The sequence below is a fragment of the Myodes glareolus genome, chromosome 6, assembly GCF_982192425.1.
Source record: "Myodes glareolus chromosome 6, mMyoGla1.1, whole genome shotgun sequence".
In the NCBI taxonomy this organism is placed as follows: domain Eukaryota; kingdom Metazoa; phylum Chordata; class Mammalia; order Rodentia; family Cricetidae; genus Myodes; species Myodes glareolus.
In genome coordinates, this window is record NC_142031.1 from 20,274,154 (window position 1) to 20,300,381 (window position 26,228).

General features: G+C 48.3%; 1 protein-coding gene across 1 annotated transcript in view; it reads left to right on the forward strand.

Annotated features, from left to right (window-relative positions):
• The first annotated feature begins 6,108 nt into the window (after positions 1-6,108).
• Man1c1 (mannosidase alpha class 1C member 1) overlaps positions 6,109-26,228 on the forward strand; it is a 140,013-nt gene continuing 119,893 nt past the window's right edge. Inside the window, exon 1 of the mRNA XM_048443156.3 lies at positions 6,109-7,370. Coding sequence (XP_048299113.2) covers positions 6,876-7,370 — 495 coding nt within the window. The 5' untranslated portion in view covers positions 6,109-6,875. The remainder of the gene's footprint in view (positions 7,371-26,228) is intronic.

The following is a 26,228-nucleotide window of genomic DNA, read 5'->3' on the forward strand; positions in this document are numbered from 1 at the left end:
GCCAGAAATGGGTTAGATTCTCCCAGGCCTTGCCGAAAGGAGAACTTGTTTGTGTTATTCTCAGGCCTTGTCCCCCAAAGAAGTCACATGACTCCCGGCACTGGGGAAAGAGAGAACACTGTTGCCCCACCCCGGCTGTCTCAGTGTCTCCTGCCTGGGACAGAGTTGTCTGGTGGCCATTAGGGAGCTGTCTGATGGTTATCTCCCAGACAGCTTGGTTCTCTCTGCCTGTGATTCTAAACGGGGCTAATGGCCACTTGAGATTCAGATTCCGCTGCTGCCTAGGGCCTTCCTGTGCAAGAGAAGGAGCAGTTCCTCAGCCCTGCGTATACTCCCACCTCAGACACATGCTAGAGCCCTGGGGGTGGACGCCAATGCTTCCTGTCTGGCATGGCCCACATCAAGCTTCCAAATGCCTTCTAATTCTCCCCTGTACCAGGCAACCTGAGCAGGGGCTACAGTAGCCCACCCCAGTAGGCCTCCACCTCCTTCACTATCAGTCTTCCAAATGTTCCTTTAGCCAGGTCTGGTGTCATAGGCCTGTGATCCCAGCTCCTGGGGAGACTGAGGCAGGAGGGTCATGAGTTCTAAGTCATCCTGGATAATTTAGTGAGACCCTGTGTCAAAGTATGCAAGTGAAAAAGAGGGCTGGGGTGTAGCTCAGAAGTGAAGGGCTTGCTTAGCATGGGTGAGGCATTGGATTTGAACCTCAGCACTACAAAGGAAAAAAAGAGTTCATTTGACCCTTCTTCCCCAACTCCCTGCCCTGTTCTTATCAGCAAGGCTGACTATTGCGGTCTGTCCAATCATTGTCTTCTTCATCATCATCACCATCACCACCACCACCATCATCATCATCATCAATTCTCCCACCCCCCCCCTTTTTTTTTTTCCAAAACAGGGTTTCTCTGTGTAGCTCTGGCTGTTCTGGAACTCACTTTGTAGACCAGGCTGGCCTCAAACTCACAGAGATCCACCTGCCTCTGCCTCCCGAGTGCTGGGATTGAAGGCGTATGCCACCACCACTCTTCTCCTCCTCCTCTTCTTATATTTTTGGTTGTGAGCCTAGTCTTTAACGGCTGAGTCATCTCTCCAGTCCTTCTTCTTAAGATAAGGTCTCACTGTGTCTCCCCTGGGGTTTGCGATGCAGACCAGGCTGGCCTCGAACTCACAGAGATCCACCTGCCTCTGTCTCCTAAGGGCTGGGATTCAGGGCATTGCCACCCAGTTGTTTTACTCTTCTTTGCAGTGCTTGGCCCGCGGTCTTTTCCTGCTCCGATAGCCTACGGCAACTGTTGTTACAGCCTTACAAGATGGCAAGGAGTTGATTTGGAATACCATCGAGGGTTCTGCACCCTGCCCATCGGAATTTACATCCTCCTTGTCCCTTTCTCAGCAGCGTGACACCAGCCCGATCTCTGACCACTCTGTGTTGTTACTTCTTTTGCAAACTGTGCATAAAAAATGCCTGCCCCAGGAGTGCAGTTAGTTTTAAAACTACATCTATTTATTTATTTATTTATTTTTAATTTTTGAGACAGGGTTTCTCTGTGTAGCAGTCCTGGCTGTCCTGGAACTTGCTTTGTAGACTAGCCTGGCCTTGAACTCACAGAGACCACCTGCCTCTGCCTCCCAAATGCTTGGATTAAAGCTGTGCACCACCACTACCTGACTTATTTATTTATTTGTTTATTTGTGTGTGCGCGAGCGCGTGCATGTGTCTCTGTGATGTGTGTGGACCACTTGTAGGAATTAGTTCTTTCCTTTTACTATGTGGACCTAGCTCAGGTCATTACACTTGGCAACAGGTTCTTGCCCTCTGAACCGTCTTGCTCACCCTCAGAGGTGGTTTTCATGACCCAATAGTTTAATTTCTTCAGCATTCTGTTTTGTTTGTTTAAGACACAATCTTAATCTGTAGCCCAGGCTGGCCTTGAATTTGTGACAATCTTCTTGCCTCAGGCCTTCAAAGGCTGGAGTCTAGGAATGCACCACCACACCTGGCTTCTCCAACACGCACGCACGCACGTTGCAAAGATCCACTCCCTCTCCCCCAAGGGTATGTTGCATGGGAACACACATGTCATATCACATATGAAGAGGTCAGAGGTAGGCTCTCAAAAGTCAGTTCCCTCTTTCCATTATGTGGGTCCCAGGGATCAAACTCGAATCATCAGGATCAGCAGCTAGCACCTTTACCCACTAAGTCATCTCACCAGCCCTCGGGGGACATATAGGCTTCAAATAACATTCGCGAATTGTTCCTTGAGAGGCTTTGGATGTGTCATAGTGCAAAGCCTCAGTTTCCTTCCTTCCTTCCTTCCTTCCTTCCTTCCTTCCTTCCTTCCTTCCTTCCTTCCTTCTTTCCTTCCTCCCTTCCTTTTTTCTTTTCTTTTTGTTGATTTTTTGAGATAGGGTTTCTCTGTAGCTTTGCGGCTTTCCTGGGAACTAGATCTTATAGGCCAGGCTGACCTCAAACTCACAGAGATCCACCTGCCTCTGCCTCCAGAGTGCTGGGATTAAAGGCGTGCACCACCATTACCTGGCAGAACCTCAATTTTCTTATCTGTGAAGTTGGCATCTGAGTGGCAGGAAGATGTTCATTTGGTAGGCTGCACAAGGCTTGAGTTTGATCCTCAGCATCTGTTTAAAAAGCCAGGAGTAATGGCTGCTCATGCCAGCACCATGGAAGCAGAGAAAAGGGGGTCCCAGGGACTTGTCCATCAAACAGCTTATTCAGTGTGCCCCAGGTTTCAAAATCCAAGGTGGACCTTTGACCACATAGTGCATACACACGTATGTAAACCTGTACACATACATGAACCTGCACACACATGAATACCTCTCACCCCACTACTACATACACATATAAAAGATGGTATCTGGGGCCCGTTGTCAGAGAGAGCCGCTATTCCAGCCGGACAGGATGGAAATGAAACACGCGCTCCAGGCTGGTACTTGGTTCCTTCCTCACAGGTTCATTTCTTCTGCCTTGCCTTTCAGAAAAAAATCCCCTTGAAGGGAAGCTTTGTGTCCTACTCAGGGTTGAATCCTCAGCCCCTCTGGCCTCGGCACATAGTAGGCGTTCAACATAGTTCCTCACTGGACGAGTAAGTCAGTACCAATAGAGATCACGCTCAGCCCATCCTGGTGCCGGAAACCAGATTTGTGTGACATCTACCCGCCAGTGTGAGTGAACATTTGTGCACAGAACAGCTTTGTAGAAAAGCTACTGGGCTGTGGTTCCAGCCCAACTGAGAAAGACGCTCTGGTGCATAACTGTCGTGACAGTTGGCTGGGCTGGGAGATGCTAGATAGTGGGAAGACACCATCCCTGAGACATCTGGGAGGCCATCGCCAGGAGGGAAGGTATGAATGCATGGGCTGAGAGAAGGTCTAGCCTCAGCTACACAGGGACTATCACTAATCCACGGTGGGCTTGCACAGAGCTAGAGGACCAGATAAATACCAGGGGAGGTTTTGAAGATGAGCTGAGATATCCATTTTCTGCTCCGGGATGTTTGGGCTTTCAGTTCCAGGGTCTCAGGCTCAGATGAAGACCTACCTATAGGACTGTCCCCTCCTTTCTGGGGCTCAGTGCTTCTGGCTTGGACTGGAGTTGTAGCAATGGTTTGCAATCATTAGCGATGGGCTCCAGCCTCCACACTGATGTTACTCAACCTCTTAGAATAAAGCTGTCTCTCTCTTGGTTCTGGTTTCCTGGAGAACTTTGACTAAGACAAAGACTTATTCGCTTATCCCAGATCTCTCCAAGTCTTTTGTGAAATGACGCTATTAATAACACTCGCAGTCTAAGATTGTTCTGAAGAGTAAATGAAGAATTTCCTAGAAAATGTGCACCTGTGTCCCTCCTTGGGCCTCACATTCCTCGTTTGTAAATGGGTATGTATTTACTCATCCACCGACTCACTCAGCAGACACGGTGTTCAAGGGCATCCGGTTGAGAGTCAGGGAATTCACTGAGGCATGCAGGTTCGAGTTGTTTAGTGAGGGTCTTTGTAGATGCTGGAGCACAGAACATCATGAGCAATACAGCTGCTGGGAGAAGAGCCACAATATGTGTGGGTGTCCAGGGGCCAGAGGTATGGATGGTGCTGAGTATGGAGGGAGAGCTGAGTAGCAGGAGTGTAAAGGTTATGGGACCACAAGCTTGTGTGTGTTTGAACCGCCCACATGCCAGCAGTCTGCAATGGACTAGCCCTCTGTGGGTTCTGTGCCTTACTTAGGTGCCTCTGTGGCCCTACTTAGCCCCTGGCTCACAGAACGCGGTCAGGGACTGGTTGGGAAGTCCTCTCACAGTGAGCACCCTGTTGAGACTTCTTGCTTTCCACCTTCAGTGAACCCTCATCACCACCACATACACATGCAGTGCAGAACGATGTTAGAGAAGCTGAAACTAAGGGCCCCTCCCTTGTTCCCCAAATATATGCCAGCAGTTTCCTGTGGGATCCAGTGAGAAGTCGGGGCAAGGGAGATGTGGGGGAAGCCAAGGTAGGCCTGGGAGCTCCTGTAGCCAGGGATCACATGCTTATCTCAGTGACGTGCCAACTCCAGGGAACTGACTCCTGACAGCCAAACTCACAAGAGACCGAAGCATTTGAAGCAGAAATTTACATTTAAGCTAGGTGTATTGCAAAGGATTATTCATCTTCGGCAGCCAGAGTATTTGCACCTGTTACCCACAGCAGTCTTTTTTCTTCTGTTCTCAGCAGAGAGAAATTTATATGCCAGGGGTATTTAAATATCAGGCGTGGGCATGTCAGCAATGGCCAGGGTTAGAAGTCTCAGTGGCCCATCTGCAGTAGGCCTCAGGGAAAAACCCAGCTTTATGAGGTGAGAGCCTGCCTGGGCCGCCTCCCTGCAGTATTTTCTGTCTTGTCAATGCCGCGTTTCGTTTTAAATTGCAGCTGAAACAGATATTTTCCCCTTTGCCTATTACACCTCTTAAATTGTCTCTCCCTCTGCTGTTGTCTCTAGAAAGTGTTTTTGCCTGAAACCCACACAGCCGTGTTGTTTTGCCCACGGTGAGGTTTAACAGCAAAGGAAGGTGCAGACTAACTCCACGGATGATAGTGCTTTGAGTCTGGGTCACACGTGTCTTACAACACATGCCTGTGTATGCGTGGGCTTGTGGAGGTGTCTATGGCTACGCCTGTGCACATGTTGTCAATGTTTGCTAATATAGACGTGTGTCTAGGTATACTTCGGTGTAATTGCTCGGGTGTCCGTGCTGAAATTAAGTGTATGTTTGCATGCAAGCACACACCCACCCGGCAGCCTCTGTATGCATAAAATGCAAATGTGCACCTACATGCATGTCGTATGTATGACCCATGCCTATGTCCGGTATCCCGCGTCTCTCTGTTCCTCTCTCTCTTCTAGCTTCTCAGGTTAGCATCTCTAGCTAACCCCACCCAAGAGCCTTGGCTACGTTTTTGGTGGCGGTTTGCAAGGACCACTGAAAATACTGATTCAGCCAGAACTAACCGCGGGCACAGCTCTCCGGTTTGGTCCAACCATCCCCATCCCCCAGAGCGAATCAGCGGTACCACCGCGGCTGGTCTGAGCTCTGAGCATCCCCGGCCGGTGCTGAGAAGTGGCAGGGTCGCCTATGGATGGGCAAAGCCTTCCAGACCAACCTGGTCTCCTGGCCCTTCCGGGGGAGACCGAAACACAGAGCGGCGCAAGGAAGAGGTGGGCGGTAGAGGGGGCGTCTCGGTCGTTTGGAGTCCAGCGAATGCTGGGCAGAAACCAATGGGTGACTGTGGCCCAACGGGGATCCCTCGGAGGCAGCCAATGACCTCGCTTTGCTCTGCACCCCGCCCTTGCCACAGCGCGCAGCTGGACCATTGGAGCCACAGGATGGGGGAGCGCAGCGCCAGTACTGGGGAAAGGGGCGTGGCCCAGACTAGGACCCGCCTATTCCTCTCGACTAGGCTCCCCATTGGCCAGACTGCGGCGCCGCGGCGGGCGGGGAGGCGGGGCGCGGGGCGCGCATGTGGGCGTGGCCTGAGGGCGTGGCCGGCGGGGGGCGGGGCGGCAGCGCTGTCGCAGTGAGAGCCTGAGCGGCGGCGGCCCGTCTGGAGCTGCGGCGGGGGAGGCTGCGCGGCGAGTGGAGCCGCGGGGTCGGGAACAGGTGATCGCAGCGGGAGACCCGCGCCCTCCCTAGTTGCGGCGCCCGAGCCCGCGCTCTTGGGCGCAGCGACAGCCGCCCAGTCCCGGGCTGATCGAGGCCAGCTGCAGGCTTCGCACGCGCTTCCCGGGCATCCCTCTGCTTGCGCGAGTGTCAGAAGCCCCCGGGTCCCACGAAGCCTCAGGAGCCGCAGCTGCGCGCGGCAAGCAAAGTTGTGGACGTGCGGGGACCACCGGGCCCCGCACTGTCACCACCAGCCGGGCGCGCGCTCTAGGAGCGGTGTTTGCGCTGCAGCCCCGGGGGCTCCCGTTGCAAACTGCTCCAGAGGCTGAAACTTCGGGTGCGGGAGGGTTGGGGCCTGCGTGCGCCCCTGCGCACCCTACTAGGGCGTCGCGGACGGCATGTGACGGCTCCGGCGCGGGAAGGCGCGGGAGGGCTCGGGTTCCGCGGACCAGGCAGAGGGCAGGCTGCTGCGCACGGCGGGCCCGGGCTCCAGCCGAGCAGCCCCCCTCGCCCGGGCCCCGCCGAGGCCGCCGCACTCCCGCCCTCGCGCGGGAGGACTCGCTCCAAACTCCCTGAACTTCGGGCGGGTCCCAGAGCGGCGGCCTCGGGGTGCGCAGTCCTGCCTGGTGACACCAGCCCCTGCGCTCTTGCTCCCCACCCTTGAGGACACCGGGAGCACCGGCAGAGCTGACAGCCCCCTGCTGCTGGCCGCGCCGCGATGATCGTGAGGAAAGTGCCGGGCTTCGTCCCGGCCTCGCCGTGGGGGCTGCGGCTGCCGCAGAAGTTCCTTTTTCTGCTCTTCCTCTCGGGCCTCGTCACCCTGTGCTTCGGTGCCCTGTTCCTGCTACCCCACTCCTCTCGCCTCAAGCGCCTCTTCTCGACCTCGCGGACCCAGCAGCCCGGCCTGGAGGTGATGGCCGAAATCACTGACCACCACCCGGTGCCCGAGCAAGAGCCGCCTCCCAACCCTGTCCCCGCGGCTCCGGCCCCGGGAGAGGACAGTCGCAGCCGCCGGGTTGGTATCCTCCGTAGGAAAGGCTGGCTGCGGCGCACCCGGCTCACCGGACCCCGGGAGGAGGAAGGAAGCGTCCGGTTTAGTTTCGACTACAATGCTTTCCGTAGCCGCCTTCGACACCCGGTCTTGGGGACAAGGACTGATGAGAGTAAGGAGTCCCAGAGTCTAGTGCGAGCTCAGCGTGAGAAAATCAAAGAGGTAAGCGCCCCTCTACCCCCACCCCAACACACCCTCTGCCAAGACTTCCCGCTACCAGCGTTTCCCTTTTCTTGACCCCTCCTGGCTCCTGCTCTGCCTGAGACCCTTCAGGCACACTGCAGCACCGCCTCTCTCTCTCCAAAGTTACTCACTCTTCGGTGCATACTTTAGGGTAACTAGGACTTTAGCTTATGGCCCCTACCTAACCTCCTGGCCGATCCCCAGCCCTGGTGGGCTCCACGCTTTCCCCTGCTGGCCTACTAGTGCGGAATGGACTCTAGGTCCTTAGTTTACCTTTGTACAGGAGAGAGCCACTAGAAATATTCTTGCTCACTTGTGTGTCTTTACGTCTTGACTTCCCCTTAGTCCCAACAGGATATGGTATTTGGTGTTTTGTTTTGTAATCTCTGAGCATCTTGCAAACCAGAGATGTCTAGCATTCCTGCTAACTGCTTCTATCGAGCTTTGCAACAATTGTACATAATTGCATGCGAGAGAGGAAGGAATGATCAATAAAGCAGTGGTAATGTTACAGAACTCTGAGGTTATTGACTTAATGAGGTGGGTCTTGGACTGGTTCCCTGTAAGGACTGGACCACAGAGGGATTTAGAAGGATCATTTTGAGTCAGAGTCTTAGTTTAAGACATCAAAAACAAACACAGCCTAGACATGGCTTGCAGACAGTTGCCCAGATGGCATTGGTACCTGAATGTTCAACCCTACCCCAGTTAAGAGTAGTCTGTGTGGCCTGCATAGCAGAGGGGGCTGCAGTGACACCCCTGGGCCACAAGGGGGACATGAGCAAGCAATGGGCCAGGGTCTCCTCCCTGGAAAGAAGAGGATGCTTTCCCTTTCCTGGAGACCCAGAAGGAAAGCTCTGCTTCAGTCCGGACCTCTGAGTTTACTGCAGGAAGTCAGCAGGCCTGCTACCATTTCTAGAGAGAACCAGCAGCACCCTGCCAAGATCTACTCAGGCCACTGAAGGGCTTGGCCACCCTCTTCCCATGTGGGAGCTGCCCTTCCTCCCAGGGTCTGTCTCATCACCATTTATGCCTGCTTGGCCTGTGCAGAGCCCTGTTAGAAGCTCTCAAGAAGCAATCACAGAACATGTGAAGTCACACAGAACCTAAGTCCTTGATGTGTGCATGATCACGTGTGCGCATGAACACTCGCAGTTCCCAAGTTTTCACTTAACTTTCAAAGGGTAATCAAAGACTAGAGTTTGCAATAGTTAAGCAGGAGATGTTATTTCCCCTGTTTCGGTTAAGGGGCTGTCTTAAGGCCCAGTTCACCTGGGCCACGCCTCTCCCTTTCCCAAAGCTGCTTTTCCATATAGGCCCTCTTTACACTCTTCTGAACCTCCTTGGTGGGCTGCAACCCCCAGTGAAATCAATCACGCATATGTCGCATGCATGCATGCTGTTTCTCCTGGGATGCCTAGAGCTGCCAAGAAACTGTCAAAAAGATCTCTAAAAGGATTGAGAATTCACTACTGTGGAAGAGGTACAGCAACCCTTCTGCAAGGCTGGGTTGGAGCCTCCCTGATGGGGTGGGTGGGTGGTGGCGGTGAGCCCGACTGCTGGAGAGGAACTTGGCTCTGTCCATGCAGAGTCGGCCTCTGTTCCTAGCAGAGGCTGGGGTTCCCACTCTCTGCAGTGACTGGGGCTGGTAGGAGGTGCGAGGATTCTATGCTTTACAGGTGGGTGTGAAGTAACACAGTGGGAGGAGGACCACGTTGTTGCCAGGTATCCGCATCTGTGATGTGTCATCTCCTACACCCTGGCTGCAGCTAGAGGCGTGCTCGTGGGTCCTTGTAGCTGCTCTTCCACAGCCTTCTCATTCCGACTTGGAGATTGCAAGCGCCTCAGAGTGGTGGGTGCTGAACTATAGTCTCAGTCATGTTTGGAGACCTGTGTTCTTCTTGGAGTGCTTGACTGTGAACCCTGTCCCATGTCTCCCTTCTGAGCATGGTGGGTGGAGTCTTTTAGAAGTTAACAGACGGTGACTGTCCCTGCTGTCCCACTGGAGGAGGCATCCACAGGACTACCAGTGGAGCTGTCTGTGCGTGGTTCTCCTTCAATCTCTCTCTGTGTCATGCCTAGGACTGAATCATTTTAAAAGTGCCTGTTTTCCAAAAAGGGACCGTGGCATTTGTCTCTGGTTTGTTTATTTCCAGACATGGATTGATTAGACCCAAGGAGAAGGAGAGCTAGCATCAGATAAAAAGAGCCCTGTTCTTATGAGATCAGATTTTTAAAAGTGAAAATAAACATGGGGACAGAATCAGAGAGGGTGATAGATGGGAATGGAGGTAACTGGGCACTCTGGTTTCCAATTGAGTAAATGTATCTGTGAAGATTCTGGTTTGAGAGATGGATGTGGGTGCGAAGCCTGTGCTGATAAGACGGGTTGAAGTTGCAAGTTCTGGCTATCCATGCGTCAGGAAATACTTCATCACCTCCCAGTTTTGGAACCTTGGAGAAGTCTATGTGTTGGAGGCGGGGGGACCAAGAGAACAAGGGTCGATGTGTTAGCTCAGCTGCCAGCTGTCTGTCTTTGGGCAAGCCACGTCCTTTCCTGCCTGGACCTTCCAGGATTGGATGAAAGAGAGGTGATAGGCTGTTGGTGGACACTGGTCCGGCTCTGGCCCCTCTGTAGACTTCTATGACAGTCAGGGACACCTTAGTAATTGGACTTTCTCCATTCCTGCACCTCTTAGTCCCATGAGGTCAAGTGGAATCATGTGGTGATGGTTTTGATGGCAGTGATTGATACTGTTGTGTCTCTAGCTTGTACCCATGAATAACTATCTAAATGTTGATGAATTTAGTTATTCTCAGCACTCTTATTGAACTTGGGAGATGGGATGATTGGCTCTATAGCTTGTGCTCGTGATGGGCAAAGATGCTGGCTGGAAGTCAAAGGGGAGCAGGCTCGTTAAAGGCTTCTTTTCCAACTCTGAGGACCGTGTGGACCCACAGGGATGCCTTTTGGCACTGTGGTACGGTAGCATCTCCATATGTGCTGGGATGAACCCATAGCTGTCCTGGGACATGTGCAGTCCGAGGGCTGCAGGCTGGACGTGTTTGGCAGGGAATGGCAGTCCTGTCCATTGGTGGGTGGTCTGTGGGTTCAAGCTCAGGCTTTATTACATATGGGAAGAGCTGGGCATGGGCTCCCTGCTAGCATCACATTCCAGAGAAATAATTTACACTGTTTTGAATTCGTGATGGTAGGGAGGTCGCTGATCTGAAAAACCTTATGGGTCCCTTCCGATGAAGGGGGCTGTTGTCAAACAGAACGGTCAACCTAGGGTCATGATACTGGTCTCTGGTTTTGGGTGTTCAAATGTTGCTTTTGGACAAATTATAGGAAGGAACCATTCCTTCTGGTTCCTCTTCCTGAAGTGCTTGTCTGGGCGAAGAGAACCTGGATTGAATTTCTGCTTCATTGTCCAGTTGGCCCTGGACTCTCCTGTGTCACCTCACACAGTCCTGCGAAGAACCCAGCCTAGGCTGACCTCTGGCTGTGGTCTGGGTTTTGGTCTTGTTATGGTAAAACCAAGAGACCAGAATTCAGGGAGCAGTCTTCTTTTCCCCTGCCTCCCTGTTTATTGCTGTGTTCATGGAGCTGCCCTAGACCTTGGCTCTGGTATGACGTTCAGTTGGCCCAGATACTTGAGTATTGGTTCAACTTTGTTCAAGGTCTGTGAACTGGGCTGCTGTGGTGGTTTGAATGTAATTGGTCCCCATAAGCTCACAGAGGTGGCTCTATCAGGACATGTGGCTTTGTTGGAAGACATATATCACTGTTGGGGGAGGGCACGCTTTGAGGCATCCTTTGTTCAAAATACCACCCAGTGTTACAGTCGATTCCCTGTTGCCTGTACGATGTAGGATTCTCGCTACCTGTCCAGCACCATGCCTGCTTGCATGCTGCCATGCCCACCATGATGACAATGGACTGAAATGCTGAACTGTAAGCGAGTCACCACAGTGAGATGTTGTCCTTTTTTATAAGAGTTGCGTGGTCATGGTGTCTCCTCACAGCAATAGAAACCCTACCTCAGACATCTGGGGAGATCGGTCAGTTGGTAAAGTGCTTGAGGACCTGAACTTGAACCTCAGAACTCATGTCAAAAAACAGAACTTGGTGGTGTGTCCTTATCTCAGTCACAGGGAGGTAGAGATAGGTGGATCCTTAGACTTGGCCAGTCAGCCTAATGAAAAAAAAAAAGGCCATGTTAAGGCACCTGCTGCCAGGCCTGACAATTTCACTTTGTTCTCTGAGACTCACACGATGGAATGAGGGAACTGTTCCCCCAAATCGTCCCTTGGCCATCACTGAGGAGCTGTGGTGCCATGGCGTGTGTTGCATCTCTCCCCACAGGCTAAATAAGCGTAGAAAGAATTGCCGTTCTTAGAGGAAAAGCAAAGGCAGGATGGATAATGCCAAAAACGTGAGGTCGACCTCTGACCTCCGTATGCATGCATATTTGTATGTGTGCACTCTCCCCAACATGTACACACACACACACACACACACACACACACACACACACAGAGCTGTAAATGAACAGTTAAGACTGCTGCTAGCTGAGGCTGGATCTTTGCCCCAAGAACACCTGTGATTTCCAAGGAGGCTGACAGGGACCTCCAGCCAGGTTTAAGGGCTTTAATGGCTCAGCCACCCAAGAGGTTGACTAGAAGTATCAGTAATTTTCCAAGGCTAATTTGAAGGGGGCGGAGGTGAATGAACCCTTTCCTGCCTGGATAGCAGGAGCCTGGAGGATGCTTTTAATTGTCCCAAAGTGCCTTTGGCTTTGCAAGGGTGTCCCTGGCTCTACCCTTGGGGCCTGCCACCCCAAGCCTCCAGGATATTGCTGGTTGTGACAGGTGATGTTGTCATCTTGGCGAGTGATCTTTGCTCCTCATTAGTAGGCTGGTTCATTAGTGATGTGTGGTTTCTCTGTGTCTCTGATTTATCATCACTGGGACCAGGGACAGGTAAGAAAATTAAAAGGCGTTGTGTTCTTTGTACCATGTGAATTGGAGTCTGGGAGATGCGCAGGGTAATTAATATTAGGTATGGCTCCGATCGAGATGGCTTTGCCTCGAAGAGCTGACTGGCAATCCGTCGAAGATACTTTTTGCCTTCTCTGCTTCTCTGCTTCCTTCTTGCCTTGCTGGGTAGTTCATTTGACTTCGTGGAGACAAGCTGTAATAACTGGACACATCCCTCGGGAGGCTCTTGTATCTTGAGCCAAGCCACACCCTTCCAGCTCCTCCATAGAACTTCGTGCGTTGGTTCTTCAGAGGCCAGCTGTTGTTAACACCTGAAGATCGATGTCTCTCTACCCTCTCTCTGGGTTGTCAGTCTTTTGGGAGACTGGGCATTAGAGAAGCAACTGCTTCCTGGGCCTCACATCCTTAACTCAGTCTTTAGTGTTAGACAAGAAACAAATAAAATGATCCCTGTAAAGAAGTCAGCGGTTTATTTCACAGTAGAGTTAGCAGGGGGTGGGGGTTAGAATATAGATTCCCCGAGGTGTTCAGAGTGACTGATTTACATCCATGTTCACAAGATGCCTTTTCCCCAGCTTTCCCGCAAGACCGATCTATTCCTCCACCAAAAATAAATATTGTGATGTATATTAGGCATCCTTTGCTCAGAAGGTCTTATATCTTTTCTCTTATTGGAAAAAATAAATCAGGCTTGTAGATGGCAAAGCCTGGCACAGGGAAGCTGCTTGGTAATCTTGGTGGGCACCAGGCCTTGAGAGTGCTGGCACCCAAGCTTGGGCCGGGTCAGGGTACGTCAGGAGTTTTAAGAAACTCTTTCCTGTCATGTGTCCATTGGCAACACAGGCATCCGCTTAGCCGTGGACTGAGGAACTCGGGATTCAGGACAGTGGTTGGCCTGAGTGAAATCACGGCTGTTAGTTACATGTCTTGAAGACGGGAGCCCCATACGGAGCATAGCCGAGTGTCACAAGCCAGGAATGACTGTTATTGCATCGTTGTACCTGCATTTCAGAAACACCAGGTTCAATCAGAGAGGAATGGCTTCTGCTTTCCCACCAGCTCCAGGCAGATGTTTGCTACACAAATGTTTGCTTAACTGGGGGAAAAACAATACATTTTCTTGGCTCGGTGTTTCCATGGCTGGTAGTCTCACCTTCTCTTTCTCCTTCATGTCTCATCTCTCTGGGGTTAGTTAGTACCCAGCTTAGGCGTAGATCTTACCCCCCATCTCCAGACCCGGCTTCTTTGCTTAGCCCTAACTGTCCTGGAACTTGTTTTGTTAGACATGGCTAGCTTCGAACTCACAGAGGTCCGCCTACCTCTGCTTCCGCTGAGGTTAAAGGCGTACGCCACCAGTGCTAGGCCTCTTTCTCCTCACAGTCTGTGCAGGTGACAGTGTGCTCATCCGCCTTATTTTGTCATCCAAGCCTTTCAAGGGAGACACAGCCACAGACCTCAGCGCCGTCACTCAGCTACAGGTGTGTGCTGGCCTCCCCCAAGATTTGTTTTCTAAGATTTGGGTTGAGAGCCCCCCCTAGATCTGGGAGACAGGTGTCCGGCATAGCTCTTCCTCACACTGGTGCCTGGCTATCTCTCACCTCGCAGTGGCTTCTTTTTCTTTTCTTTTTTTTTTTTTTCTTTTGCTTTGTTTTGTTTTGCTTTTTGGGGCAGGGTTTCTCTGTGTAACAGCTCTGGCTGTTCTGGAACTCACTTTGTAAACCAGGCTGGCCTTGAACTCACAGAGATCCACCTGCCACTACCTCCCGGAGGGCTGGGATTAAAGGTGGGCGCCACCACTGCTTAGCAGCAGTGACTTCTTTAACTGGAACTGAAAGCTGCAGTGGCTGGCCACAGGATTTAGTACTGTTTGTGGAAACTTTTGCAAGTCAAATTTGTGGCTTTTTCCCCCTTAAAGATAGTATGTGTGTGTGTGTGTGCGTGTGCATGGATTTATGTGCATACATGTGTCCTTGGTAGGGCACTGGATCCCCTGGAACTGAAGTTACAGGTGATTGTGAGCTGCCTGATGGGGGTGCTGGAAACCAAACTTGGGTCCTCTGCAAGAGCAGCCAGTGCTCTTAACCTTTCAGCCATCTCTCCAGCACCAACTTTGGCATTGACTAGTGCCCTCCTGGGTACATGAATAACAATCGAGCTTTTGTCTGGCACATTCTGGGTCAGCCCCTTTCCTGGTGAGCCTCCACTAATTAGCTGCCATTTTCCGTCAACAAATAATAGGGGATTGTTTTTCCCCCTCCTCACCTTTTACCTCAGTCATTTTCTGTAGCACCTGTCCTCACTGGTCTCGTGTATTCTCTTCTTTTCCACAGCTTTGTGGTGTAGGCGTTCTTTAGGTAAGTGCAGTTACCTAACACAGCTCCTTTTTAGGGGAAGCGGTTGAGACAGGGTTTCTCTGTGCAGCCCTGGCTGTCCTGGAGCTCACTCTGTAGACCAGGCTGACCTTGTACTCAGAGGTCCTCCTGCCTATGCCTCACAAGTGCTGGGATTAAAGATGTGTGCCACCAGGGCAGGAGAGATGGCTCAGAGATTAAGAGCACTGGCTGCTCTTCCAGAGGTATGAAGTTCAATTCCCAGCAACCACAGAGTGGCTTGCAACCATCTGTGATGAGATCTGGGGCCCTTCTCTGGCCTGCAGTGCAGGCATACAGGCATACAGGCAGAACACTGTGTATAATAACTATCTAGATCTTGCCCACTGGGTGTGCTTTTTTGGTTTTTTTGAGACAGTTTTTTTTTTTTTTTAATAGTACTTTTTTATTTTGAAACCAATTTTTTTTGTTGTTTGTTTGTTTGCTTTGAGACTTGGTTTCTCTGGGTATCCCTAATTGTCTTGGAACTCACCCTGAAGACCAGGTTGGCCTCAAATTCAGAGATCACCCTACCCCTGCCTCCTGAGTGCTGGGTTAAGGGCGTGGTGTATGCCACCACCTCCCAGTTTACACATACTTTTTTTTTTTTTTGTGGGAGTTTAATTTGTGGGGGGATTTATTTATTTATTTATAGTTTTTTCCATGATATTTATTGAGCTCTACATTTTTCTCTGCTCCCCTCCCTGCTTCTTCCCTCCCCCCTTCAATCCTCCACCAAGGTTCCCATGCTCCCAATTTACTCAGGAGATCTTGAGACAGGGTTTTTCTGAGTAGCTTTGGAGCCTGTCCTGGAACTTGCTTTTGTAGACCAGGCTGTCCTCAAACTCACAGAGATCTGCCTGCCTCTGCCTCCTGAGTGCTGGGATTAAAGGTGTGCCACCACTGCTTGGCAATGCACTGCTTTATTCTTGTTCTCAAGGAAAAAGAATAAAGAAAAAAAAAACAAAAAAAATATCCAAAAACAAAAAACAAAAAAGACATCTCATGATGTCAGACATAGGTTTGTTTATTTATTTATTTTATAAGTATAAAGGACTATTTTTTGAAAGATGTATTTATTTATTATGTCTAGAGTGTTCTGCCTGCACACCAGAAGAGGGCACCAGATCTCATTACAGATGGTTGTGAGCCACCATGTGGTTGCTGAGAATTGAACTCAGGACCTCTGGAAGAGCAGTCAATGCTCTTAACCACTGAGCCATCTCTCCAGCCCCAGACATAGGTTTCTTGATAAATGTGTTTTATCAGGCCAAAGAAATTCCCACAGTATTCCTTGTGTGCTGAGAGGGTTTCTGTATGTTTGGGTGCACATCTGTGTGCCTGTGGAGGCCAGGGGTCAACCTTGGGTGTGATCGCTTAGTTTCTGTGCTTTGTTCTTTTGAGATAGTCTCTCACTGGCCTGGAACTCGCCAAGTAGGCTTTGCTTGCTGGGAAGTGAGCCTGGGGGGCCCACCCGAGTCTGCTTCCCTGGAGGTGGGGTTACAAGTGTGCCCCATTGTGCTTGGCTGTGCATACTTGGCTTCTGGGGATGGACCAAGCTACTGTCCAGGTGCCTTTGGGACTGAATGCTATCAGCTATTCTTCCTGAATCTGTGGAGATGGTGACACTGCTTTCCCCTTTAATCCTGTCACTATGGTGAAGCAGGATGATCTAAAAGGTGTTTTAAACCAGTGCACTTGATGTCCCCATACTTTGAGATGTCCATAGTCTTATGGTGAAAAAATCCTTATCTGTTTCTTGGTGTCAACATCGTGATAGCCTCATAGATGGGTTCTCTCCTCTTTGCATTCAGAAAGAACTGCAGGTTGTGCATGCACGTGGTTTTTTGTTTGTTTGTTTGTTTGTTTGTTTTTTATGGGTCTCATGTAACCCAGGTTGGTGTTGAACTCACAGGAAGCTGAGAAAGCTGAGGATGATCTTGAACTTCTGATCCTCCTGGCCCCGCCTTCCAAGTGGAGGGATTACAGATTACAGGCGTGTACGAGTATAACAACACACACTTTGTTTTTTATCTAATATTTTCCCCCTTTCAGTGCTAAACACCAAATCCAGCGCCTTGCCTATGCTAGGCAAGTATTTTAGTATGAGCTGTGTTCCTACCCCCAAGAAAATTTGGGTTTTAGTGTTGTTTGTATCTTCCGTTTTGATAGAATTCATCAGTAAAGCTGCTGAAATTCCTAGGTTGGTATAACTTTGTTGGGAGGGCTGAAGAAATGAGCCAATGGTTAAGAACATGCTCTGCTCTTCTAGTGGACCCAAGTTCAGTTCCCAGCACCATGTCAGGGAGTTCATAACAGTCTGTAACTCTGCTCCAGGGCTTCCCCTGCCTCCTGTTGGCCACCCTGGTCACTTGCACAAGATACACACACACACACACACACACACACACAGAGAGAGAGAGAGAGAGAGAGAGAGAGAGAGAGAGAACTAAATAAGTCTTAAAAATGACTTTGGCCATATAGCAGACATAAAGTGATCCGGAATTTCTTTTTCTTGTGTCAGCTTTACTGATTTTTCAGAAATTTGTCTAGCACATACAAGTTGTTTGTAGACTCAAATTCTTCACAGGAGTCTCAGTTTCTTCTAATGTTTTGAGGAATCTTCTGTGATCTTTTTTTTTTTTTCCCTGAAATTGACAGTCACTGTTGCTGTGATGAAACACCATGACTAAAGCAAGTTGGGGAGGAAAGGGTTTATTTGACTTATACTTCCACATCTAAGGAAGTCAGACAGGAACTCAAACAGGGCAGGAACCTGGAGGCGGGAGCTAATGCAGAGGCCATGGAGGGGTGCTGCTTACAGGTTTACTACTCAAGACTTGCTCAGCCTGCTTGCTTTTCTTTCTTTTTTTTTTAAAGTTTTGTTTTACTTATTATATATTCAGTGTTCTGCCTGCATGTATGCCTACAGATTAGAAGAGGGCACCAGATGTCGTTACAGATGGTTGTGAGCCACCTTGTGGTTGTTGGGAATTGAACACAGGTCCTCTGGAAGAGCAGCCAATGCCCTTAACCTCTGAGCCATCTCTCCAGCTCTCTGCCTGCTTCCTTATAGAACCCAGGACCATCAGCTCAGGAATGGCCCCACCCAGAAGAGGTTGGGCCCTCCCCTATCAATCACTAATTAAGGAAACTGCAGGCTTGCCTATAGCCTGATCTTAGGGAGGCATTTTCTCAGTTGAGGCTCCTTCCTCTGATGACTCCAGCTTGTATCAAATTGACATAAAACTAGCCGGTACATATATGTACATTTAATGTTGTATCTTGATGTGGGATTCCACTCTGTATGCTGTGAATATGTTTTATTACCCTTGGTTAATAAAGAAGCTGTTTTGGGCCTATGGCAGCACAGAATAGAGCAAAGCGGGGAATTTCAAGCAGAGATAGAAGAGAAAAGAAGGCAGAGTCAGAGAGATGCCGTGTTGTTGCCGAAGGAGACAGATGCCCTGGAACCTAACTGATAAATCAGGAGCCTTGTGGTAAAATATAAAATAATAGGAATGGGTCAATTTAAGATGTAAGAGTTAGTTAATTTAGAAGCCTAAGCTATTGGCCAAGCAGTGGTGTAATTAATATAGTTTCTGTGTAATTATTTCGGGTCTGGGAAGCTGGGAACAAACAAGCAATCTGCTACCACAGTATTTTCTTAGTGAATCAACTGTCCTTTGTTTATTTTGTGTGAATGTATGCCACATGTATGTAGGCCAGAGAACAACTTGCAGTAGTCAGCCCTCTCCTTCCACTGTGTGGCATCTTGGGTATTGAACTACTCCAACGACAGCTTCTTCCAGTTTTTGATGATCTAAAAGCATTTTCATTTCATTTTATTTTGGAATTTTGCTCATTCATTCATTCTAAAAAATACATTTATTTCTATGTGGACGAGTGTTCTGCTTGAATAGATATCTTATTGTATGTCTCTGCCCTACGTGTGTTCCTGCACCTGCTGAGGCCTGGGGAGGGTGTCAGTCCCCTGGAACTGGAGTTATAGGGGGTTGGGTGGGTGCTGGGGACTGAAACCCCAGTTTCAGTGGGGGTGGGTATAGGTTGTGGGTGCTGGGGACTGAAACGTAGGCTTCTAGAAGAGCTGTCTGCTTCTAACTGCTGGACAGTTTTCCAGACCCTCATTTTTTTTTTTTTTTTTTTAAGTAAAGGTCTTTGCTAACCAGCCCAGGCTGGCCTAGAACGCACAGAACTCGGCCTCCCTCTGCCTCCTGACCACTGAAATTAAAGGTGGACTCAAGCCTGGCTTTCTTGGGGGACTGTTCGTCTTCTTTCTTTCTTTTTTAAATTTGAGCTTACTTTTGTTAAAGCATACTGTACATACATTTCTTTTTTAATATTTATTTATTTATTATGTATACAATATTCTGTCTGCACGCCAGAAAAGGGCACCAGATCTTATTATAGATGGCTGTGAGCCATAATGTGATTGCTGGGAATTGAACTCAGGACCTTTGGAAGAGCAGGCAATGCTCTTAACCACTGAGCCATCTCTCCAGCCCCTGTTCGTCTTATTTCATGGTTTGATATTTTTCTACAAACTTGGAAAAATAAAAAGTTCACATGTCTTGAGATACATTTTTTTTCCATCTAATTTGTGTACTTTTCCTTTAGAAGTCTAGTGACATATAACTGAGATTGCTTGACACTGCCCTAGAGGTCTGTCTCCAGCCTCTCTCAACTTCAGTGTTTGTCATTTGGCTAAATCTGTTTTCAAGTTGGTTGAGCTTTTCTTCTGTTGTGTGTAGCTTGTTGTCCTATATCTAACAGGTAAGTTTTTAAACTTGGAATAATTTTACTTCTCTAATTTTTAAAGGTTTTTGTTTCTCGGGTGTTTGCTCATTGTTTATTTTTCTTTAAATACAAAGTGTATCTTTATAATTGCTGTTTTTTAAAAAAGTGTTTGTGTTTGTTCCTTCTAACCTTTGCAGTTAGAGTTTTCCTGTCCTGACCACCTGCTCTCCGTCCCAGTAGCTGCTTCCAAATTACCACACAGAAGCTTAATATTATTTATAAATGCTCAGCCAATAGCTCAGGCTTATTACTAACTAGCTCCTATTTTAAGTTAACCCAGTTCCTTATTTATGCCCCGCCACATGGTGGTACCTATATTAGAATGCCACGTTCATCTCCTGCTCCCTCTGCATCTGGCTGGTGACTCCTGACTCCACCCATCTCCTTCCCAGCATTCTCAGTTTGGCTTTCCCATCTATCTTTATCCTGTTCAGCTGCTGGCCAGTCAGCTTCTTTATTAAACCAATGACAGCGACAAATCTTCACAGTGTACAAAAGGATTATTCCATAGCACGCCTTCTTGTCCTCACCTACCCTGGCTCTGAATCTCCTGGTTATGGGTCACCCAATGTCCTCCAGCTTCTCTGTCCAGCCATTTGTGATTCTGTATTAAACACCGTGGCTGCTGCTTTCCTTGAGATTCTAGCTTCACCTACTTTTGGTTTCCATTTCCCTTCCTGCTAGCTGTCACTTCCTGCCTTCTGATGCTAGTCCCTACTTCCCAGGTTTGTCATTTTCTAACCTGGGGCTGGCTAGGGAACCATTTAATCTAGCTTGTTACCCTGATAGATAAGTGCCAGCAGGCAGACCTCTGGTGACTCCCGAATCATCAAGAACAGTTCATAGCACACTGTGATATTTAAAGCACCTCATTGATTGATTGATTGCTTTTTTGTGATATGATTTTTCTGTTGAAACTATGACTGAACAGCGATGGGGTTCTGGGAAGGGCTCCTGGCTTCTGACTGATCACATCTTAAATTATTTGTGTGTTTTTTATGCATTTCTTCCTTGTGTTTAGAGACAGATGTGTTAGTGGTCCATGGTGTTCCTGCTGACATTACTGTGATTGCCTCTTAGGGTCTCATAAACAGTCAAGTACTTTCTTGGGCTCTTTACCTTAAGCATAATGACTACCTCTGAGACTTGGTTTATAAATCTCCACATTATAAAGAAAAAGAGGAAGAGAGGGAGGGAGGAAGAGAGGGAGGAAAGTAAGGAAAGAAGGAAGGAAGGAAAAGAAGGAAGGAAGGAAGGAAGAAAAGAAAGTTCACATAAGCTCAGTTGCCGAGTTACTGAGGGATTTTCATGGTGTGTTCGCAAAAGTTCCAGCTGAAGTAGATATCGTCCATCTTAGGGTTTCTACTGCTACGATAAAACACTGACCAAAGGGGCAGAAAGTGTTCATTATAGCTCACAACTCTCAAGTCACACTCCACCCTGAGGGAAGGCAGGGCAGGAACCTGGAGGCAGGAACTGAAGCAGACAGACCATGGAAGAGTGCTGCTTATTGGCTTGCTCCTCATGGCTGGCTCAGCAGGCTGCCTTATATACGCCTGTGCTGGGGTAGTACTACCCATCATTCACTGGGCCCTTCCACATCATTAGCCAAGACAGCACTCTGCAGACTTGCCTTCAGACCAGTATTATGGAAACAGTTTCACATGATGACTCTAGCTTGTATCAAGTTGATACAAATGTAGCCAGCACTGTATATCCTGCCCAACCTGCCTTTAATTTTGCCTCTTTTGGGGAGGGGAAGGCGTTGAGTCTGAGCCCCAAATCTCTTGTTGAAGATCTCTTTCCTCTGCCACACTCCTGATATGGGCTTTTCAGAAGCTAAACCTGGACCTTGCTGGTAAGTGCTACAGCCCTTGTTATGTTTTCCTCTGTGTGTGTGTGTGTGTGTGTGTGTGTGTGTGTGTGTGCTCTTGACCTAAATCACAATCCTCCATCCCTCTGGCTCTCCATGAGCCGTCCCCTATGTGTGTCCCTTGCCTTAGAGACCTCTGGAGTGGCCTTGGGTTTTAATGATAAGAATCAGTGAGAAATGAAGGCTTTCATTCCTTCCTTTCAGAGGTACACCTTTTTAAAAACAGCAAGTAAAATATAATCGATTTTGCTACTTCACCGTGCAAGGAAACCCTTTATAAAAGAGACACGTTCCTGTTTTGGCAGGAAAACAGCATCTCAGTCTGGAGATTCCAGCAGCTTGCAGCATTGGCGAGACTGCAGTTGGGAATGGGTGGGGCATGCAGAGCTCTCTGGTCTCCCAGATTGCAGTTGGGAGTGGGTGGGGCATGCAGTACTCTCTGGGCTCCCAGACTATAGTTGGGAGTGGGTGAGGCATGCAGTGCTCTCTGGGCGGCACTGTGTAGGAACCTCCCCATAGTCATATCTTATTATTCTTCTAGTAGGCTACCAGAGTGTTATCCACTCAAGCAGAATGGACAGAGGTGTACGTTGTAGGTTTCTTATGTCTTACATTGTGGGGTTCCCTTTGGTCAGTGGAAAGTACTTTTAGGCTTGGTGTCAGGGGAAGGAACAGGAGGTATAACATGAGGGTCTGCTTGTTGGGGTTTCTGTCCTGCTCAGTTCCAACAGCAGGTAAATCCCAAAGAAAATACACAGAAGTCTACATTAATCATAAACTGATTGGCCCATTAGCTCAGGCTTTGTATTAGTTCTTATAACTTATATTAACCCATTATTCTTATCTATATTAGTCACATGGCTCGGTACCTTTTTCAGCGGGGCAGGTCATATCCTGCTTCTTCCGTGTCTGGACAGGACTGCAGAAAGAGCTTCCTTCTTCCCAGAATACTCCTGTTCTCATTGCCGCATTTCTACTTCCTGTCTGGTTGTCCTGCCTATACTTTCTGCCTGGCTACTGGCCAATCAGCGTTTATTTAAAACATAATTGACAGAATACAGAATTGCACATCCCCCCACCCTTTTTTTTCCAAGAAAATAAGAACATCTATAGTCCATTTTTTGGGAATGTGGGCATAGTTTTCCAGGCTACTTCCTGCTGGTTGGGGGTACTGATAATTTTATGGGGACCTAAAGGAAATTTAGAATTATGATCAAGTCCTGACTGGAGTATCCTGTGAGTCTTGATCATCTCAGGCAGCAGTCTTGAATCTGTTCTGGATATAGAACTCAGACATCCAGGCCATCTCTTCCCACCAGAAATTTCTCAGGTGGTCTTCCTTGATAACAAACCTGATTTTTCTTAACTCAGAATGAATTCACAGCCTCCAATTTCCTGTGGAAACAAAAGCAAAATCTCTTTTCCAAAGTAACATACCTTTTGACTTCAATTTTGAAGTTAAGGTATTTTCAAAATACCTATCTTGGATTAATTCAGCAGCATTTATAAGCAAGTATCTTTTAGCAGTTGTTGCTCCTTCCTCAGCATTCAAACAATTCAAAGAGAGCATAATAACATACAGTATCAAGATTCTCTGTGTAATTTTCATCTTCACGTGGCTTTATTTTAACCTCTGTTTCTTTATTTTTACTTTTAATTTTTGGCTTTTTGAGACAGGTTCTCTGTGTATATTTGGATGTCCTTAAATTCACTCTGTAGATCAGGCTGTCTTTGAACTCACAGAGATCCACCTGCTTCTACCTCCCAAGTGCTGGGATTAAAGGTGTGCGCCACCACACCTTGAACTCACAGAGGTCTCTCTGCCTCTGCCTCCCAAACGTTGGGATTAAAGGCATGTGCCACCATGCCTTGAACTCACAGAGGTCTGCCTGCCTCTGTCTACCAAGTGTTGGGATTAAAGGTGTGTACCACCACACCCAAGTACTCTCTTTCTTTTTTAAGAACTTTAACCTTTAGCCTGCATATATTTTTAACACACTGTAAACCATTTAGAGGTTTTCTTCACCTTTGAATCTCTCTTTACTGTATCTCTCTCTCTTTTTTCTGACTACATGAATCTTTAATTGACTAAGCAATATGGGTAGGATTAAAGCCATGGCTTTGATGGCTGAATCCAGCCTGTTCCTTAGCTTTCTGAAATTCTAGGCTCATGGCAGAGGTACTAGCTGGAGCCATGTTTATTGCCACAACTCTATGGTGTTTCATGGCCCTTGCCAGGAATCAAGCTGCAACAGTGTGGCCACAAATAACACTCAAATGCTCTCTCTGTAGCCAGACCTCCTGCCTCAAAGAGTCAGAGTTTGCAGTGGCAGGACAGCTCAGAAAGTCGGCATTTTAAAACGACATAGCTTTTGTCCTGCTATCACTGAAAACCGAAAAGCATGCAGTCAGCTTTTATCAACACCATTTAAGTGTTTCATGGCCGGACCTCTTAAAGAGCTGCAAGATTTTGCAGCTAAGGCTGAGTCAGAAAGCCTCTCTTCAATGAGACACATTTACCTCGAGCAAACAGAGCCCACCTGAGAAAATGCTGCTATCAATAAGCCATGATTTACTCTATTCTTTTCTGTCTGTAATTACTTCCCAAGCTCCTCAGGCTTTATGTGGATGCAGTTGTCCACGTGGCACCATTTGTACAGTCCTCTTCTGGGAACTTGAGGTCTACTTGAATGCAAGACAAAGAAGGATGCTGAGAGCTGGTGAGTTGGCTAAGTGGGTAAAAGCTGTTCTTTTCTCTGCAGAAGCCCGATCCCACTGCAGGAGAGGCTGACTCCTAAGGGTTGTCTTCTGACCTCTACATGTGCACCTCTGTGCTTGTGAACATGTGCGTGCACACACACACATATGCAGAGATATTATAATAATAAATTTTAAATTTATTATACAACAATAATAACTTTTAAATAATAAATTTTAAGAAGAGACTTTTGACTAAGTGCTATCCATACATATAGGAATCCTCAGGGCGGGGTTGGAGCTGTTAAGAGCACTGGCTGCTCTTCCAGGGGACCTGGGTTGAATTCCCAGCACCCACATGATAGCTCACAACAGTCTGTAACTCCAGTTCCAGGGTATCTGACACACTCTTCTGGCCTCTGAGGGCATTTCATGCATGTGGTACATATACATGCAGGCAAAACACCAATACACATAAAAATAAAATTAAACTGAACAATGGTGACACATGACTTTAATCCCAGTACTTGGGAGGCAGAGGCAGGTGAATCTCTGAGTACAAGGTCAGCCTGGTCTACAGAGTGAGTTCCAAGACAGCCAGGGCTACACACAGAAACCCTGTTTCTAAAAACAAAACAAAACAACAAATATAATTAAAAATTAAATTAAATTAGGAATAAAAATAGTCTTTCAGTGGTCTGTAGACTGAATAATACTAATCCTAGAACAATCAGGTCATATATTTTCTGTTTGTGGTGTTCGTAGCAGAGCCCAGGCATCCTGTTAGGAGTTGAGCTGATCCATCCAACAGACTGTGATATTTAGAGCAAAGACTATAATCCTGGCTCATCCTTGACAGAACCCCAAGAGGAAAGTGACCAGCAGGCCACAGGCCAATAGGTTTTCGCTGTGTTCTGTGGACTCAGACATTGCCTTCTGGCTTCGAGGTTGACATTCTCATGACATCATCCGACAGCCACAGTGCTTGTTTCAGGAGGCGAGTTTCTGCTTTGGGATGGGACATGGTACAAATGTCATATTCTTAGGTATTCAAAAGAATTAGTCGTCTGCGGCTTCTGGCTTTCATTGCCTTCTAGAATCTCATGTAACCATTTAGTAAATGCTACTGCGACTTCCTTTTATGAAATCAGAGAGGCAGACTTAATTGGTCTGGGTGTAGCATGGCCGCTGGACCTCGAGACACTTCCTAGGTGGGTCTGAGGTACACCAGGCATCCCTGTTCTGAGCTTGTTTGCAGTCCAGGCTCTCTCTCTTTTTGAAATAGAGTTCTCTTTTCCTTATTTAAGGGAGTTGTTAGAAATTGTCTAATATGTAAAACTCGCACTGGGATTGGATGAGGGAAAAGCTGGGGCAAAGACTCTGTTAAAGCCAAATTTTCCTGAGCCGAGAGCACATGCTGTTCCCTTGATCTCTTGGATTCATTAAAACTTTAAGAAAAAGGTTGAAAATACAGACACTTCATGGAGTCTCGTTTGCACAGTGGGCTTAAAGGAAGGGCAAAGGCGAGCCCCTGGCTTCACAGAGCTTTATAGAATAATATTGTCACAGGCGCAGGTCACTTCCGCGCACAAACAGATGCCCAGAGGCAGAGAAGCATTGCTTAGCTGTCTAAATATTTGCCTGTCCCACCTAAATCTTTGTGTGTGGGGGAGCGGACAGGATAAACCGCCGAGAGGAAAATATTTGCTTGTCCAGAAGTAGTGCTCACAGCGGGGCCATTGCCTGCCTTCCTGCTGTGGCCTCTGATGCTTTCTGACTGGCAAGAACAGTCTTTGCACACTGCTTTTTGGCCTTCTGGGTAGCCTGTGGTCGGCAGGGCAGCTTGCCAGCTATAAAATTCAGTAACTGATGGAATGCAGGAGGAAGGGACACTTAAGAGTGGAGGCCACCCTGGTCCTGCTGTCACCTCATTTTTGCCATCCTGGGTGTGACCTGCCCTGAGCACCAACGACCCAGGCTGTTGAGGCTACCTGTGGTGCAAGCCACCGGGGACTGATTGAGAATATTCTACCCCTGGACTGGGGAGTGGTGCATGCTGCTATGCCTGACAACCTG